Genomic DNA, 18,964 nt, shown 5'->3' with positions numbered 1-18,964 from the left:
TATTAATGCAAGAATAATCTTGCAGATGAATGTTCATGGTACCTTGTCTTTAGTCTTAATTTACATATAAACTTACATTTTGAAACATTATGTTAGAATGTGTAAGAGGTTCTTGCCTGTTGCACTTTTATTCTAGATAAGCTAAGTAACATAAGCTTCTAGGGGGTGGTGATGGTTGTGAAACTACACACATCAACCTGTGAAGGGCTTTATGAGTGCTTCTAAGGAAGGGTTAATGAGCATAAAGTATCCTTATTCATTAATTCTAGGGAAGAAATGCATGGCTAGAAAAACAGCTACTTAAACTTGGTGTAGTGGCTCATACTTTCTTGGTAGGTAGGTTTTAATCTGTCGACTTTGTGTATCTAAGAGGTAGCTGTGTATGTTGACAGCCTGTTTTTTTTGTCATAAAGGTTGTGTGGTTAACAAGATCTTAACAGTGAAGTATGGCAATCCAGTGATGAGAGTCTCTATAAAAAACCAGCTGTGCATTGCTGGTTTCTCTTAACCATAAACTTGGTTTGGGGATAGAGACAATCATTTTCAGAACATGGGTTTCTTTAAGGATTTTCTTTCCCTAACAAAAGGAGGCCTAAAAAAAAGGGGGGGGGGGGGGAGGAGGAAGGATATTTTTAACTCCTTTCTAAGCTGTTATACAAATTTTCCTGTGATGAACCAGCTGGATATTGCAGTACTGTTAAGTACAGAAAAACCTATGTCAACTCTTTTATATCACCATTTCTACATTTTGTACTGTTTTGGCTTATCTGTTTGGGAAGTCACAACATCCACAAGCTGGCAAGAAACTCCTCAGCTAACTTCGGATGCTTTGTAGTGGGCACAAATAACTTCTGAAGGCCATGTTTCTGCTGATTTTCAGGTTGCAGGGAGGAAGTAGGCAGAGTTGTTACTAAACACATTATCTGGGTTATGGCTCTCAGTTTACTGACAGCACTATTTTTTTTAAGCAGGCAGCTTAAATATAAATAAAGCAGAATATCATGCTTCAGAAAATACAAGATGTTTCAATTTGGAAACTTAGTAATAAAAGCAAAACTAATATAATTGGCTTTCCCCTGTTTGAATTTGATTGTATTTTAGTGAAATTCAGGCTTTCACTTATGTTTTGCTGTTAACAGCAAGATCAAGGGTTCTGATTGCCTAATGCTAGCATCATTGCTCTGAATTTGCTATGACAACATTGGTTTAAGTTCCTGGGAAAATTAAACTAGTAAAGTACAGGGAAGAATACTGTCAATGATACATCAAATTGCAGGCCTAGAGCTTTGGACATATGGTGCCAGTGATGGCAGTTCTTCAGTGTGTGTAAGTCTGTACAGATAGGGCTAAGAGTGTGAAATCAAACAATATTTTGCCTGGAGCTGTCATGCGAAGTGTCAGTTACAAAACTGACTCAATATATTAAGACCTAAATGTCATTGTGGGAAAGGTATTTGAGATGCAAGAAAGCCATTTCTGCACTTGCACTTGCTGAGCTTTAAAATTTGAACCCAGCTGGTACAGGAGGTAGCCAAAGAAATAACTGCTGCACCACTGTACCTTTACTTTTGTGCTTTACACTGAGATTTGTGATGCTGAAAGATGGGATCTGGATTCCTTTATTCTGAATAATACTTTTCTGCTTAACACCCCCATCATCCAGACAGCTTTGGCTGCTGGCTTGTTTATTGATGCACTTAAGTCTTTTTCTGGGTTTATGAAAGATCATGTTTATAATGTGGCAATTTCTACACTGAAGTTAAGGTGGGTTAACTTTAAAAATGAAGGAAAAAAAACCTTTGCTGTCCCAATAAGACCTCGTACAACAAGGCTGAGGTTTCATTTCTACTGTCACCTTCCCTTGAGCCATGAATGGGAATAATGGGAACTTCTGTTGATGTTATATTAACTTTAGGTCTCCAATTTGCATCTCAAATAACATTGTGAACAGCATTAATGCCTTTGAGGGGTTTGGGAGGTTTTTTAATTTGTAGGGTAAATGTGTTTTTTAACCGAATTTGACACTTTAATTTATTATTGCAGCGTGTTTAGCTTTTGCTCTTCACAGTTAGTGTTGATGTCAGTGGCATTAAATCATTCCTTCAGTGCTACACGTATGTATTATGTTTCACCTTCTTAATTGTGGCTTTAGATTTTGTCCTAGTAAAGTATTCCTCCATTTCCTGCAGTTAATACTGGGTGCAGTGTAATGTGTCCTTTATCCTACCCTTCCTAGTTTAAAGGGAAAATTATTGTTTTAAAGGTACTGCTTCAAATGTCCCTGCTTTCACACTGAAAAAATGCATTTTTTTCTGTCCTTCTCCAGGGTTTCTGATGATTTGACCTCTTTTGGCTTTAGATGGATGGAAATTCATCATATATAAGGAAGTATACAAGTGACAAAAGTTGTGTGTCACTTGGATCACTCCAGCCCTGTTGGTTTATCAACTTCCACAGTCCAAAAGTAGCATGTGGAATATGGAAGGTTGAAGTTTGGAGCTTCAGGTGTGATGTAGATTATGAATCAACAGAGTTGTAGAAACATGCTCGAGGCTGGATGGGTCTGGATCTGCTGGATTCTGTCTCTTGCAGAACAGCATTTCTTAGTTGACATGTAGATGGCCACTGAGGTTGTGGTTGTCATATGAACCAACTTTGTTTTCATAACATAAGATACTTCTTTTCCATGGACCGTGATTTATTTTATAAATGATGGTCTCTACTTAGGTACCTGGCATATATTTGTATGGCTGCATGCTTTTTTGATGAAGTGACAATTACAGTCCTAGTTTTAAAAAAGGAACCTTTTTGCTTAATTATCCTATACTGGTAGTAGTGGCAAATAATTCAGTCATTATGTCCTATTTGTAATGGAGTGTAGGTGGTGTGTAAGCATGCCTCAAGACTACTGCTGTGCTCCTTGATGCAGTGTTTAGTAAGTGAAGAGGAGTAATGAAAACAGCATTCAATAACTGCTTACTTGAATAAAAGTGTGGTGTATCTATATATCCTAGTGGGTAAAGGGAGAGGAGTAGGTACATAGTGTGTTGTTTTTTTTTACGTTTTACAAGTGATGAAATGGATCAGCAAAGTTGAAGTGAAGGATTGAGAAGCATGAGTAACTTGGAGGCTATGCTGAAATGCTGTTGCCTGCTGTAAGGGGCTGGGAGAAGTTAAGACAATAACAGAGGTGCTGGTTAAGAAGATACTGCTGGCTCTGGAGCACATGTGGAGCTTGGCCTGTTTACTTCTCAGTATGTATGGCAGTCCATTTAAGCTTGGCTATGTATGTGCTTGCTCACTTCATCCCCTTCCACTGTAGTACTCCATTCTGAACAGACCTGTCCAGTTCAGTATTTGGATAAGGAATTGCTGAGCTCCTGGAGGGTAAGATGGGTTGCTGCTGCTCTCATTTTCATGTTTCTCAAGTTGGAAGGATATCATTTAAACAAAGCAGACAAATACCTGTAGTACCGAAATTATTACAGAGCATGAAGAAGGACAGTATTTTGTCTTTGGTTTATGCCTCTTAAATGTCTTATCTCTGCTTGAGCTCTCATAGAGTCAATTCTGTATCTTTGGTGACTTTAGATTTTGAAGTTTTCATTTAAACCTGTAACTTATCTCAGGCACAGGCATCCTCTGATTGTCTGTAGCTAGCACTGTCTGCTTCAACTCCCTGTCTGTAAAATTCTGCATATCTTAGTTTTTATTTCAGAGTATTTGGTTTGCTGCAGCATTTTCCATCCTCAAGAAGCCTTAACCAAGACTTAAGGCTAGAGTTGTAAAAGGTGAGGTGCAAATGTTTGTCTGATGGTGCTTAGTGACACCACATCAATGAAGGCTATTTCATTGTTCTAGGTTGATAGAAGACCAGGCTTGCATGTCCTTCTGAAATAGTCAGCTTCTGGTTTCTGTTGGTCAGGAAAAAGATATAACAGGCTACAGCAGTACTGCTGAGGTTTGCATGCTGTCATAGGAGGTGGTTGGAGTTGGTTTATTTCTGTGTGAAGAAAGCATGAGGCAGGTGCAAGTTGCCTTTTGGTGTATAGTCAAATAACCTGAATGTGCAAATCCTGAAGTTCTAATTTGAAAAATCAGAACAGTAACTTCTAGCTCATTGAAACTAAATATACACCATAGGAGCGTAAGCAAAGACATTACAGTGGCTTGAAATTGGGGAGTTGTTTAAAAAAAAAGGCTGGAAAAGGTGTAGGCTGGTTGTGAGTGTCCTCTGTCCTGTACCAGTAAGGCACATCTAATGTGATTCATAAAAGGAGCTTGAGTAGCTCTGTTTCATCCTCAGTCCTGTGCTTTGTGTTCTCAGCATTAAACCTTATTCTGAATATGGAACTAGACATCTTCCTTACTGCAGGTCAAGCTTGTTGCCTAATTCCCTGCACATGATGTGTAGCTGTTCTTTCCCCTGTAGTAATCTCTTACAAATGCTTCAACTGGTCTTTGTCACGTTCCTGTTTCCTTGTGTCTTGCCCTCTACCCTGCAGCCTTCTAATACTTCTGGCCTAAATAAAACTAGTGTATTCAGTTCTTCCCAAGAGGTCATGTTTTTTCAGCTCTAATCATTCTTCTCAAGTTAGTTCACATTGGTCTTTGAGTGTGGTGCTTAAAGCCCGACTTTGCCCTACAGCTGAGGCTTTCCTGTGCTGAGTGGAGTGAAAAAGACTGTTTTGTGTGCTCTGGAGCTGATATTTGTGTTTATGCATCCCCATACATTTGACTTTCTTACAACAGCTTAACACTTGTTTCAAGGTCAGCTGCTTGATCCAGCCTAGCCCACAGCTTTCTTGTAAAGAACTCACCTTTCTGTTTCCTTGGTAAATCCTGTTGGAGTGAATTCAGAACTGGATTGTATCTTATTCCTTGCAGTACAGCTCTTGAATTTGTCAGAGTTATGCAGAGTTTTAATACTGTCCTGCAGTTCTTCCTGCCTTTCTCCTACTTGTAACAAGCCTGCTCTGCCAGCAACAGATGGGAAACACATTGGTGAACTGAGCTGGGTTCCTGTTTGGTGTCTTCTTCCATGCACCACTGTTACATGCTCTCTGGGTATGGTTATCCACCAAATATTGCATTCACTATAAAGCCTTTGCTTACCTTCCCACAGCAAAAGTCTTTAAATCAAGGTGTAGGACCTCAATAGATTTTTCTCTGAAACCCTCTTACACTGATGTAAAGCTTACCCTGGTGGGTGCTGCTCACCTGCTTGTTGTCTTTTAGTGCTCTCACAAAAGGTCCCTGTTCTTCTCCTGGGATTCTACTGGAATGTGAAGAGTTGGAAACCAGTCATGAATTTTCAGCATATTTCTCTTGGATTTGTGTTTGAAGTATTGACATCTCTATGGGTGCAATGTTCTGCCTTTGAAATGTTAGTTCTCATGGTATCTCCCCTGCTGAACTTGATTCACATGATGAATCTTGCACTTAAGGAAATGGGTTACTCTGAACCCTGTCTCTGGTGGTGGTTGCAGTTCTGTAAATGCTCTTCATTATTGCTTCTCCAGCATCTCTCCCTGTAAACTTTCAAATGACTTTGCATCTTCCCCTGCCAGTTAATTTCCTTACTCTTGCTCTAATCATTGCCCTGTTTGTAGTCTGTGCATATGTAGCAGTTTATTCTCATCACACAGATATATTTGAGTGTAGTTAAAGCTTTGATGCAGTTGGCCACAAGCTGGAATAATTTATCTTCTAACCATTATTTCCACTGTGCTCTAAGGAGACAGATATCTGTGCTTTAAAATCATACTGCTGTCTTTTGAGCAGAGGTTTGAGCAGTAATCCTTCACCAAAGATACTGAATGTTTGTTAGCTGAGGTTACTTCAGTAATCATATTTTTGGCATTATATGGTGGGCTAAAAGTATGGCAGCATCTCCTTGTGGTGAGAAGTTACAGGCCATTGCCTGTATGGTGAAATGTGTATTGAGTGCTCTTTAGAATGTTAATACTTGTTTGGTTTTTTGATGCACAAGATAAAGCATGGTTGCTTATTTTTAATGTTATAAAGAAGTAAAAGGGCTTTTAAAGTTATATTTACATAAGATCTAGGTAGCTTCATAATGCTACCCAAAACCTTTGATTTTTTACTGTGGAATAGTATGACTAGAAGTATCCCTTATAATAACCTTGAAGAGGAGGTGGCTGGCATGGATTGAGGGTGTGGGTAAAGTGGGGATTAATGCTGTGCTTGTTGCATGCAGTGTTTGAGTACTCACTTGTGCAGCAAGGCATATCCCCATCCCTGCCTTCAGGTTAGATATTTGGGCTGTTCCAAGCTCATAATAATTAACAGAAACAGGGATTTTATTGGTAGAATGCTTTTTCCAGGCTTATTTAGTTGGATGCATCCTGCTATCAGTGGTGCTGCTAGGCAAGCTTGGCTGTGCAAACTGCAGTGGGGCAAGTGTGTTCAGAAGGGCTCTTTGAAGGTGGGTTAATACTTGATTGTGAAAGGCTTGTCTGTGTTAAGTGTACCCAGATTTTAGTTGTCAATTCCAAAATACCATGTATTTTTAGACTGAACTTTATAGTCCTGTTAAATATATAGTCTTGAACTTTGTAACTGATTTGGGGGGGACCTTTCTTTCCCTTAACCCTTCTTTAGCTGAGCACAAGATCTCAGAGGATCAAATAAAACCAAACCTATTTCTAAATTCTGAACCAGTTATTGAACTAATTGCAAAAACTGAGCCAAACTGTAGCCTCTTGCACCTGCAGAAAAGGCTGCAGCTATCAAAAGCTTGTTTATTACTTCAGAGCTCCTTGGGTCCAGGTGCTCAGCCAGAGACTTCCCCCAGTGCAGTGGTTTGATGTTCCAAATATTCAGCAGAAAAGGTGTTGCTGCTTTATGCAAACTGTAGTATGCTTAACCTTTGCATGAGTGAGGATGCCAGAAACCCAGACGTAATTTCAGAGGCTTATTTTCAAGTATGTTAGTTAAAAGCACACTTTTAAGCAGTATCGAAAGATCATTTGAAAGATTAAGAGTTTTTCAGGTGAAGATCTGAAGGGACACGATTGCCTCTTCTATTGTTGACTTTATCAGGTGAATTTTTACTGTTTTGTCCTTCAGCTTGGTTACCAGAAGCTGATATTGTCAGAATGCAGTCATCTGTAAAGGTAACTGCCCAAGTGGGAGGAAACATTTCCTTTCCTGGTCCTCTAGATTGTGTCATCTCTTGCATTGTTGTCTGCAGATGTTATGCGCTTGACTTGCTAGTCAAGTGACTTAGCTGCCACCATTTAAAGCTGCTAAATTTCTGACCCAGTCAATCAAGATCAAAACCAGGAGCTCTTCTTCCTCCTCAGCTTTGATTTTTCTCCTGGCATTTTTATGCTTAAATGAAAGTGAGTTCTACCTATACTGACTGAAGTGTGGTCTGTAATACTTGTGTACTGATAGGCACCTTGTGCCTGTTTCCATCCCATACAGAAGCATGGTTTTACTTTAAGGCTTCTGCATAAACCTCACAATTTGAATTCCTGATGACTTCTATGAATCCTTCCATAGAACTTGCTTGCAGAATTAATGACTTACTTAATATCTGATAGTGTTGAGGTAGTACACAATGAAAATACTGAGCTTTTCCGTCAGGCAGAGGGTGGTCTTTCAGTATTCAAAGAAAACCAGTTACACTGATATAGTTAAGTTCACTGTTGGGTTTTTTTTTCCTACTTTATGTAGTCAGCTCTTACATAGTGTAACTTTGTCTCCTGAGATTTCTTTTAGTACATGTAGTTATAAATGCTTTTGCTAAATACCTGCTGCAGTTGTACCCCTTGATTTGTCCTGACCTCTGGTGCAGTGTTTCCTGAATCCAGCTGTTCAGTGTGCTGTGGAAGGCTGAATGCACAGGCAAAGTCATTGTCTTGTTTTTGGAATGGTCTAGTGAACTAGTAAGAGCTGCATGGCTCAACAGATGTAATTTTTATTGAAGTACCTTAATCAGTCTGGCAAGAGGGATGTCCCTGGTGACACTTGAAGTAATATCTGAATCGAATGCTGAAAGCACACAATATTGATACATACTGCTTTTGTCTTTGCGTTTCATTCCATTATTTTAATGGACTTTAATCTGTGGTGTGCTCATACTTGTAGTGCTTGTGGGCTGTACTGAGGGTTCATGTGTAGTAGAGCAGTATATACATAGTGCAGATCTTTAGAGACTTCAAAAACTCATGGGATGTACAAAACAGAAGTTGGAAAACAACAAAGTTGATATGAGCCATAGTTTAGCACAAAGCAAGGAGCAGCAGCAAATTCTTCAAGCTGTCACTCAGTTTTGGTGTTTCTAGTGTGATCTGAGACCTCAAAGAACATTCTTGCTACTTGAAAGCTGTGTGATATTTAGGCTCTTCCCCTCCCTTAATTCTAATGGATCACGTAACTAGATGGTTGTTGTTAAACTTGGTCTTTCAGTCTTCTTGAGGTGATGTCTCTGCCAGATGAATTTGAGCTTCTTGAGTAACAAATTGCAGATGGTCAGACATGATTGGGAGCAAATTTGGGCCATGAGAGGGAACTTGGTTGTCTGTTATGCACCATACCTCATATCTGTTTAATGCATTTCCATGTTCTCTCAAGATAGGTAATATAGCAGACAGCTTGAACTACTGGATGCAAGCCTGCATGGAACTTTATTCTTGTGTAACTCTTCCTGTAATTTGCTTTCTTAGACTTCTGGGGTTTATATGAGAATATGTAAACAGTTTTTTTGTCATAAACTGACAAAATAAGGATGTGCACATACATGTGTTCATTCCATACAGTTGCAGAATGATATCTGGGAGAGTTCAGTTTTCAGAGACAACTCTCTTGCTGCTAAATTAGGCATAGGACTTTGTCATGAGAGGGAAATACTACTCGTAGTATGAATTAGGACAGCAAGGCTCAGGGAGAAGTGCATTTCATGTTACTGTAAGCATTGAGCTGTATAGATATTTACAGGATACTGCTAAGCACTTGAGTTCTAAATTTAGCAGGCTCTGCAGTTCACCAGCTGTACTATTTACTGAGAAATATTTGGACTACTATAGGTTTCTTGGTTTTAATTTCCGTAGCTGTACGCAAGCTAATGTGAGGGAGACTTCCCTGCGTGCAGATTATATAGCTCATTAGATCCCTGAAATGCCATGAAGTAGCATCTTAACACAAGTGTTTTTCACCCAGCCCGAGGCCTCCAGCAAGAGCATTTCACACTTGGGATCATAAAAACAAACCTACTACTTGGGCTTTTTATTTTAAACAAGCCAACCAGATGTCTGAAACCCTTCAGAATGAACCTGAAGGCAAATAGGAGGAGGTTTATTAGCTGTGTGTGTTTTGGGAGCAGGATGTATGGAAGAGATTTGTGTAATACCTCCGCTCCAAGCACGTAGGGTTTGGTAATAGAACAGTACGTTAGTACTGATATTATTTCAGTCTGTCATGGGGGGGGCGGGGGCAGGATGTGTTTGGAGCAGTCATCATTGACACTGCCATACAAGTTAAGGGCAGTGCTGTTTTTTCAGGCCTGAGCACTTTTAAAGCACATATGTGCTTGTTCGACTGCTCATTTTTAAAGGCAAACACTTAAGCAAAAGTAGGGGATACTGCTTTTTTCCATTGTTTTTTCTTCTATGATGGAGTGAAGCAAATATCTTTGTTGTAGGGCCTGTTAATCTTCATCTGTATCTTCACAAGCCTTAGAGTAAAATAAGATCTTGTGGGTTTTGTATAATCTGTATCACTTGCTTTAGTGGGAGCGTGGTAGGCTTAAGTTGGTGGTATGTATATTTCTTCAAACACTGATATTCTCTGTTTGAATTACTATTTATGAGTCAAAGTTTTGTATCTTGTTGGAGGCTTTTTATACTAAATAAACACTTCCATTGATTTTTTTAAAATACAATATTTATAAAAACAGTATGTGGAGTTGGAAATAATTCATGTAGGACCTGAGCTGTGAGCTTTCAGTAATATCACAGGCTGAATGTTACAGTAATACTCTTAACTGGTGATTGCCCACTAGGTTTTGTTCTGAGCTACTCAGAGAGGCAGTAATTCTTAGTTTCAGCTACCATGTTCTTTAAATAATGGTTGTTAGCACATTTAGTTCATAATTATGCAGAGGCAAGGTGTTTGGAGTTCATATATAAAAGCCTCAGTAGACCAGACTTTTTGTTCCTCAACACTATGTTGTAGTCTTGTGCTTTCTGCAGTATTGCTGAGAAGGAGGAAAAAGAGGCCAAATGGCACATTGCAGGGAGATGACTGGTCACAGGCCAATGCTAATGGCTAACTCAAATGGAACTCCAAGCATATATGTGAATATCCTTCAGCAGAATTAATTAAATCTTTGCCTGTTGTTTAAGTAGTGATAGATTATTTTAGGAAAGAGAACTTAAGTAACAAAAGCATCTTGGAAAAGCATCTCTGTACAGGATAACCCACAAGGCACAGCTCTTTTGTTGCCCTGTCTGACAAAAGGATCCTTTGAAACATGCAGGATGATTTGTCTGCCATGTGAATGTTAGGTCTTTCTCAAGTCTAAAAGGTTTAAACCTGGGAGGGTGGTGAGACTTCTTACTGATGCGAGCTAGCTGTAGTAAATGCTTTAACCTCTGGCTGGGTTGAGTTCCTAGCCCTAGTTTTCTGTGGTGATACGTTCCCTGCTTTAATTAGGTATGGCCTGGAAAATATATCTCCAGCACTTCTGTTGCTTTGAGAAATATAGTTTATAAAATGTGACAAAGGCTTAACAACCCCTGTCTCAACCCTTCCTTCACCTTTCTGAAAGGTGGCTTTCCACCAAACAAACTCGAACCACCTGATAAATAACTTTGAGAAATAAAGCACAGTATGTTTATTACAAATAACAGTTCAGCATGTAATGGAGTAAAATCTTCCATTTTTTAATTAAAATTTTATGAAACAATATTAGCTCTTTATTTTGTGTGTTTTTCAGCCAAGCTGGATGAGTTCTGCATCTGAGGAATCAGAAATCTGTACACCAGAGTATTACCTTTAGTCTCTTTCCAGCACATCATCTGGCTGTTTTGCAAACTGGAAACCACCATCTTAAGCCAGGAAAGGCTCTTTAGTTGTCTTCCGGTGCTTCTACTTGCAGGTTTTTATCCTTCTCACAAGGTCTGTTTCTTCAATCAGAAAAATCAGAGTACTGTTTGTTCCCTTTTTGTTCAAGGAATTTGCCAAAATGTGTTGAATCTTAAGTAAAACGGAGTCTAAAGGCTGTATGTGATGTTTGAGGTTTTGCTTCCTTCTCACAGGAGCTCTTGCGTCTAAACTGTAGGAGATGGAGTAGAAACAAGAGTGTAGGATGCAGCCTTATTTTAGTAATGGTTTGTGCTTTGGCACAGATATCTCAGTGACCAGTTGGTGTTACAGTGATGGTGCTTTAGGTTCAAAACAGCATAATTCAGGGCTACATAATTTCCAGCATTTGAGGCAAGTGGGCCTAATATTTATTCTCATCTATCTCTGGAGGCAATAGCAACCTTAACTACAATTTTTCAGCCTTATAATGGTGAAATATAGTGCTGTGTTGCATGGTAGGTGAGGTATCTTCTTCAGAAGAGTTTTAAAACTCTTGATATTGCTTGTCTTCCTGGAGCCTGTGGAGTATCTGAAGAAACTTGCCTCCAGTGGCTATCAGTTAATATAAAGGATGCCTTCTGGTGTATTCCTGTCCTTTTCTGCAGTTCTGTGCGGGAGCTTTGGCAACCTTAATCCAGGCTTGAAGGCCTCATAATATTGAGGCTTCTTCTAATAAAAACTGGCTTATGAAATCACTGCATGGAGAAAGGGAAGAGATTCTGTAGCTCACAAAATTGCTCTTTACTCTTTGAAAGAAATTCTGAATTGCAAATGTTGGAACTAACTTTGGCTTCATTTTGAGTTCTAGCATGTATAGAGAGTGACGTGGAGTTACCTTATTTTGTCACATCTGAACTCTTCAGGGAGAGGAGCTATTATTTAAATAGGATTTGCTAGATGATTGTGAAACAATTTCAACAGAATACAAATGAGGATTAGAAACTCTTTGTCCCTTTTGGTTAGAAACTGTTGCTCTAATAGACTGGTTTTAAACTTCCTGTAGAGACCCTCAGAAAATAAAGGGGTTAAGGGTGCATTAAGAGAAGATCCCTAAAGTATAACATGCTGGAAACACAGCTGTCCTGTTCTTGTACCTATACCCCAAAACACTGATGGATAATTCTTTAGCTACAGGAAACTTTCTAATTAAATCTCTTATTTTTAAGACTTGATGTGGAATTTTGGAAGGCTGCAGAATAACCACTCTGCAGATTAGTGCTGAAAAGGATAGAGTCCAAATAATTCTCTCTAAATGCCAGCTATCGAAAACCCTTCTGGGCTAAAAGTTATTAATAATAGCCTTATGTTACAAGGAATGCTTAGCCTCCCTGTGAACTTCTTAGCACTGTGTAGTTCTAGGAGGAGAATGCTCTCTTTCCACTTGGAAACTGGAATTTTGCATTGCAAGAAACTAGTCTTTTTTCAGATGGCACAAAGTATTAGTTCAGCAGTTTGTAAAAAGCTGGTTTTCCAACTTAGTCTTGCTTCAAGCATAACTAGGACAGGACAGACAATGAAAACTTGATCATTTTGGTGTGATGTTTCAATTCAGAAATGCTGCTGAAAGTGCCAGGAGGGGAAAAATCACAATGTCTTTTATCTAGAGTCTAGTAGCAAAATAATCTAGATGTGGAGTTAGTACTGCTGGGGGTATTAGCTGCTTTGGCTTGCTGAAGCAGAGATAATATTTTAAAGGACCTACTTATCCGAGTTGGAATTTTGACTCTAGCTAATCCCTTTCTTCTGCTGGGAGCTAAGTACATCATTATGGGATTGCTGGTAATAAGGGTTCCATGTTATTCTCTAAGAATCCTAGAATCGTAGAATAGTTAGGGTTGGAAAGGACCTTAAGATCATCCAGTTCCAACCCCCCTGCCATGGGCAGGGACACCTCACACTAAAGCATGCCACACAAGGCTCTGTCCAACCTGGCCTTGTTGTCTAAGCAAAGACTAGGAAATGATGTGAAAGAAGAGATAAGAGGGAACAACCTTCTGTGCTCTCCCTTAGTTGATTTAGTCCCATATGTAGAATAAATGGAATTCTGACTGTTAAGAAACTCTTCCATTTGTGTTAAGGGGAAGTAATCTAAAATCTTGTGATCTTGTCTTTATCCAAGATGGAACTTCCAGAGACAGAGGAGAAATTGTTAGCAGTGATTCAAACAAATGTAAATTTTCCCAGTGAGATGAGCTGTTGCTGGAACATTTTGTCCTGCAGTGTGCAGAGGAGGAGGAGTGGGTTGGAAATGAGTCTGGCTGCCTTTCTTTCTTAGAGCCAAGAAGAGATTTTTGAATTGGTTTTATGTTCTTCATCAGGACTCTTCAGTTCTTTGAAAGTAGGTTGTCAAATTGGATGAGCCTCTGACATCCTTTAATTGACTGGGAGGTTGGGTAATCCGTATTTTTAGTCGTCTTCCCAAAAAAGACCCCAGTGTCGTCACTGAGAAGATAGAGAATTTGTGACACAAGCACTTCTTTTCTTCTATCTCCACCCTTAAATTTGGCACAGATTTTACAAGTCATTACTACTTGTGGCTTAACTTTTAAAGAAGTGAAACCTCTCTTTAATAGAACTGTTGAGATAGAATAATAAATCTTTGCTTTTCCCAGGCTTCAGGATGTGTCATAGAACAGAACTTTAAATCAGGGATAATGGTGATACTGATTCCATCACAGCTCATTCTCCAGCTGTGAGGAATGTTAGTTTTGGCTTGGGTTTGGAGTTGGACTTACTTTTATAGTCCATTTATTTTGTTCCTTTTCATTAGTCTACCTTTGAGCAATAAAATAGCTTCTCTTCCTCTCACCTCTACAACCCCCAGCTTAAGGAGATCTTAGTAAGATTAAGTCTCTCCCAGGACAAAGACTGACTAGTCTTTTGTTAGGTGTGTTTCTCTTGGATGGCTCAGCTTTCTCACTCCTCTCCCTAATCAGGCTCTGTAAAGGATGGTGTGCTAAGAGAAAGATGGCCATAATCTTGTAAGACTTCATCCAACTTGGAGCTCCAAGGGCTGTTATTATTACCTTAAGGCTTCAGAGTATCTTGATGTTTGAACTTGCATCCCTTGCTTAGCTGCTGCCTGTAGAGACTTGGTGACAGCAGAGGTGTATGTCTTTGGGGTATACTTACAGGTTGTATAGAAGGCAGGGCATGTACTTGCAGTGGTAGGCAGAACTTGATTGTGTTAAGATCTATGAGACAGCTGAAGAAATGCAAATTCAGTGGAATCCATGTTGCTGTAACAAAGATGGTCAAATAGTTTCTGTTACTGAAAACCTGATTTGTTTGAAGTGCTGAGCAGTTTCAGAGGGATTCAGCCTGTTAAGCATAAAGGGCATGATAAGGAGAGACTGAAAAAAGTGGGTGACTTTATTCATCTCTGGAAAGAGAGTGGTGGAAAAAGTACATAAAATAAGCAGCTTACAATCTTAGGGTACATTAAATACATGCCAGAACAGAGTATCTTGAAACATGGAAATCCCCCAAAATGTGAAAATATCATGAGTTTTCTATAGTGTAAGGAACTTCCTCCTAAGAGGTAATAAGGGCCAAGAGCTTGTAAGGCCTGCAGATGTATATTAATGAAGGTTTAAAATGACAACAGCATAGTGAAGCTAGAGTGGCTCTTGAGAGTGTCTCCTAACAGCATGTGGATAACTGTACTGTTCTTCTTGATTCTGAAAGTGCCATGCCTCTGTGATTTCATTTGCTTCCCCTTTATCTTTTCATGCAACTGAAATTATTGGCTCATTAACTAAAGAGTGTTGTCCTTCTGTCCTCTCCTTATTCTAGCTTGTATCATACTGACTTGAAATTTCAGTTAAACATTGAAAGTAAAAGCTAAGCAAAACATAACTGCATTATAATTAACTAATTAGAGATCAAACCCTTGCTCTTCCCTTGGTTTTGGTAGCTTTATTGGATTTGTTTTTCTCCATAAGGAACACATTCAACTGTGGCTCTTCCAAGCACAAAAGTAATTTAAACACCTGCTGAACTTCTCAGCTGGTTCTTAGTACTAGTATTTCCTCTTAGTATTTCCACACCTAATCCTTAGAATGAATCTGGAAGTCTTTGTGCCTGTTACTAAAGCTCTTCAGCTTCAGTATGTTTTCAGTCTGCATATAGACAATTTCTGACAAAGCCTTTCTTTTGACTTCTGTTCTGGATTTCTAGGTCCAGTTTAAATTTCACCAAGTTTCAAACAGGACAAGGGGTAATGGGTTAAAACTTGAACAGGGGGAGTTTAGATTTGATACAAGGAAGAAGTTCTTTACTGTAAGGGTGGTGAGGCACTGAAATGGATTGCCCAAGGAAGTTGTGAACGCTCCATCCCTGGTAGTGTTCAAGGCCAGGTTGGACAGAGCCTTGGGTGACATGGTTTAGTGTGAGGTGTCCCTGCCCATGGCAGGGGGATTGGAACTGGATGATCTTGAGGTTCTTTCCAACCCAAATCATTCAATGATTCTATGACATTACAGTGTTTGATTTTGCTAAATACTGCTCCATTCACACACGTGCCCTTAACTTGCATAGTATTCTATGACCCCCACTTTTCTTTGGCAGATGCTTACATTGAAAAGGGTATATGCAGCCAGAATGTGATTAAATTTCAGTGCTTTTGATACTTGACTTGATGTAATTTCAGAACAAGATGTGGTAGATATTTCAAGTTGTTGGGTGCTTTCCTGAAAGATAGGATATGTTGTGTGAAAACAGACCAGTGAAATCTACAGGCATCTGAGTAGTATTATTTGTGGTTGAAGAGCACTTTTATGCATCCTATTTAGCACATAAAAGTAAACATGAGAATGAGGCTGAAAGATGGGCAGAATCTATAGCTGTGGAACAGCTCTCAGGCTAAGGGGGAGGCTTTTATGCATCAGATACCTGTGAAGGTGAAATAGTGCATGGTTAGCATGTGAAAATCATGTTTGAGGATGTTCTCAAAAGCAACAGGTTTAAAAGATAATCTAATGTTACCATTAATACTATTATTTTCTTAGTTTTAAATGGGCTTAACTTGGGTCATGGACTCATGGCTTTTTTTTTTCTTGCTACTAATGGTTATTTAAACAGCTGATAAAGTAGCAGTGTAGAAGAGACTATATTCTATGGAACCATTCATTTAGAATTATTATGTGCTCTTCTTTATTGTAGACTTTAAAACCTAGCAAACAGAAGTAAACTTCTGGGCCTAGTGGCATCAGTGTTCCATCCTTCAGGCTCATGTTGCTTTGTTTTAATTTGGAAGTACCTGTGTGTGAAGTGATGAGAATAGGAGTTCACTGAAGGTGTTGTGAGGTAATTACGAATAACACTAATGTGGACTTGCTTTTGGAAACTGAAAGTGATTTTTGAGAACTGTGTGAGCCTGAAAGACGCTATGATAGGAGAAGGAGAATGAAGAAGCTGAAGTTCTGTGGTTTTGTTCTGGGGGTCCTTGAGAGTTGGAAGAACGAGGTGGAGTTGAGGAGAGTACAGAGGTTCACTTGCTCTGGTAAAAACCACCAGCTAATCAAGACTTTTAGAAGACAGTGAGGAATGATATTGCAGCAGTTAAGGGCTACTGATATTAAGGGTAGAGAAGGGAGGAGAATTTATGTAGAGAATGTTTGGGATAGAGAAAGGCAGCCACTGGACCCAGTGGCTTTTGATTTAGCTGACTGCTCACAGAATAAAGGTATCTAAGCTTTTGTCAGTGATGCTTTTATGTGTATGGTAATCTGTCCTGCTTACAAGTTTAAGATCTTGCATTTGCTGACAGGTAGCAATTACATAACCTTTTAAAAAGAGAAAACACAGGGAATATATTAAAAGTAGCTGAGGGTTTGGGAAGTGGATGGAGCATTTGAGCTACCCACTGCTCCAGCCTTCTTTTTAAGAAAGATTTAGTGATGATATAGGGTAGAATGTCTTGAAATAGCATATAGTGTTAAACATGCAGAACAGTATGGTAGGTATCTGCATCTTGCACATACTGTTCTCGTATACCTAGCTAAGACTTCAGTAGTAGTTTAAATGAGGAAAAGTTTAAGTCTTTCCATCTGCCTTGGATAAAAATCCTAGGTAGAAGCAGTTTAATATAGGAAACTGCCAAGTAATATCCTGATCTTTATTATGTATGATTCTCATCTCCTTTCTGAAGTTGTCATCAGTGGAATCTCAGTAGGCATATTGCGTCATGAATAGACATATAATCTGAAATGTCAGGCAGTAGTGTCGGTCACAGAGTGCTGTACTTGTATGAACAAATGGTCCAAACATGAGTCCTGTAATTACAATGCTAATTATGATGTACAAAAGAATTGTTCTGACTTTTTCCTTTTTCTGCTTCAATTTTACAGAAAATCAGACATGATACACTGACAGCATCTGGAAATAAACTTTGGCAATAAAATGGAAGCATAAATCTCAAGACTTCAAACCAGAAATGGCTCATGAGTATTGAAAGAAGAGACCGAAAAGCCTCCAACACTTCTGTGAGAGCAGTAGAAAAGGAACAACTACCATGGTAACACTAATAACAGAAAAGCTGCAGAACCAGAGCTTGGATGATCTGACGTGTAAAACGTACAATATTAATCTGGTAAGGATCTACCAAAATAACATGTAATAAATGTGAAATGCAAAGTAGGTTAAAAATAACTCAAGACTACATAACAAATTCAAGAATGTAGATGAGCCAGTATTCAGTTACTTAAGTTAGCACTGATTTGCAAGGTGGATGAGAGTTAAAAGGGGTGGGGTGGGGGGAAGTGAAACTTAGGGTATGGCCCTTTTTGAAATAGTGCTTCTTTATTTCAGTGATCTTTTTAGCCTTACAGCTTCATTTTAAATAGTAAGTGAAAAGCCTGTTTTCTTAATAAAATGATGTTCTAATGACTTAAGAGGTATCAGAACTTCTCAGGATTCTTTTTACCGTAACAGAAACACAAATGCTGTTATGTGAAGTTTTCTTCACTTCCTATAGCCTAATGATTGGTATCTGGCGATAGTATTTACTTACAAAGGTCAGTGGCCACTATGTAGGTAACTGTCAGCACTGTAGGTCACTCAGTAAATACAGCTGAATAAAAATCGAGTTGCTGACTACCAGGCTGTGGTTGGTGCTATCAGATCCTTGCTTTACCAGAGTGTCAGATGCCTGGTGCTCTGAAAAGTTCTGTAATACTTACTGGGTTATTTTCTGTATGTTTAATCTGGTGGCCCATAGTGTGATTCAAGCTTGCTATTTAGACACTAGGAAGTCTGTTCTCTTCCTGTCTCACTTGTGAAATGGGACATTACCTACTCCAGAGTAAGTCTTGCAGAATAGTCTTCATGTTGGGTGCCCATCTGAGAACACTAAGATGATATCTTTCATGTGATGCACCAGCCTTGTTTTGCTGACTTTAACTGTAATAGCACTTTTCTGTAGGTCAGACTTGCCAATGACAAGCAGCAGAACAGTTTGACTAAGTGCTGAAGTATTGTTCAACTTAAGTTATCTGTTCAGATAGTAAATAATGCAAGCACTGAACCTGAAGTGCGTTCAATCACTTTAATATTTTTGCCTGGATTGTAACTTGTACTTAAGTAGCTGAGCTGCATCCATATTTATTTCACAAGCCCAGACCAGGTGAAGCAAATCCTGAATGTTGTGCAAAAGCACCTGCAATTTTCATGTGTGAAGTGCCTGACCTTTGGTCCAATACTTTGTTCAATAGTCTAATAGTAGACATTAATCAAATGGCTTTATTTCTACAACTGTAAAAGGTCCATTTAGAATTCTTCTAATAATTTAACTGATTTTACAGTCTGTACCTTAGATATGTGCTATTCTTGAAAGGCAGGTATAAAAGCA

The 18,964-nt window shown here is 39.0% G+C and overlaps 1 protein-coding gene across 2 annotated transcripts in view; it reads left to right on the top strand.

Moving 5' to 3' along the window:
• FAM53A (family with sequence similarity 53 member A) overlaps positions 1–18,964 on the top strand; it is a 70,721-nt gene that overhangs the window by 3,119 nt on the left and 48,638 nt on the right. For both annotated transcript variants that reach the window (XM_005148541.3, XM_031048451.2), the window contains exon 2: positions 17,466–17,707. In XM_005148541.3, the coding sequence (XP_005148598.1) occupies positions 17,630–17,707 (78 nt within the window). In that variant the 5' untranslated portion in view covers positions 17,466–17,629. The remainder of the gene's footprint in view (positions 1–17,465; positions 17,708–18,964) is intronic.

This window comes from Melopsittacus undulatus, chromosome 7 (assembly GCF_012275295.1).
Source record: "Melopsittacus undulatus isolate bMelUnd1 chromosome 7, bMelUnd1.mat.Z, whole genome shotgun sequence".
Taxonomy (NCBI): Eukaryota; Metazoa; Chordata; class Aves; order Psittaciformes; family Psittaculidae; genus Melopsittacus; species Melopsittacus undulatus.
The sequence above is the reverse complement of the archived record's forward strand: the minus strand, read 5'-3'. Positions and strand labels throughout refer to the sequence as shown.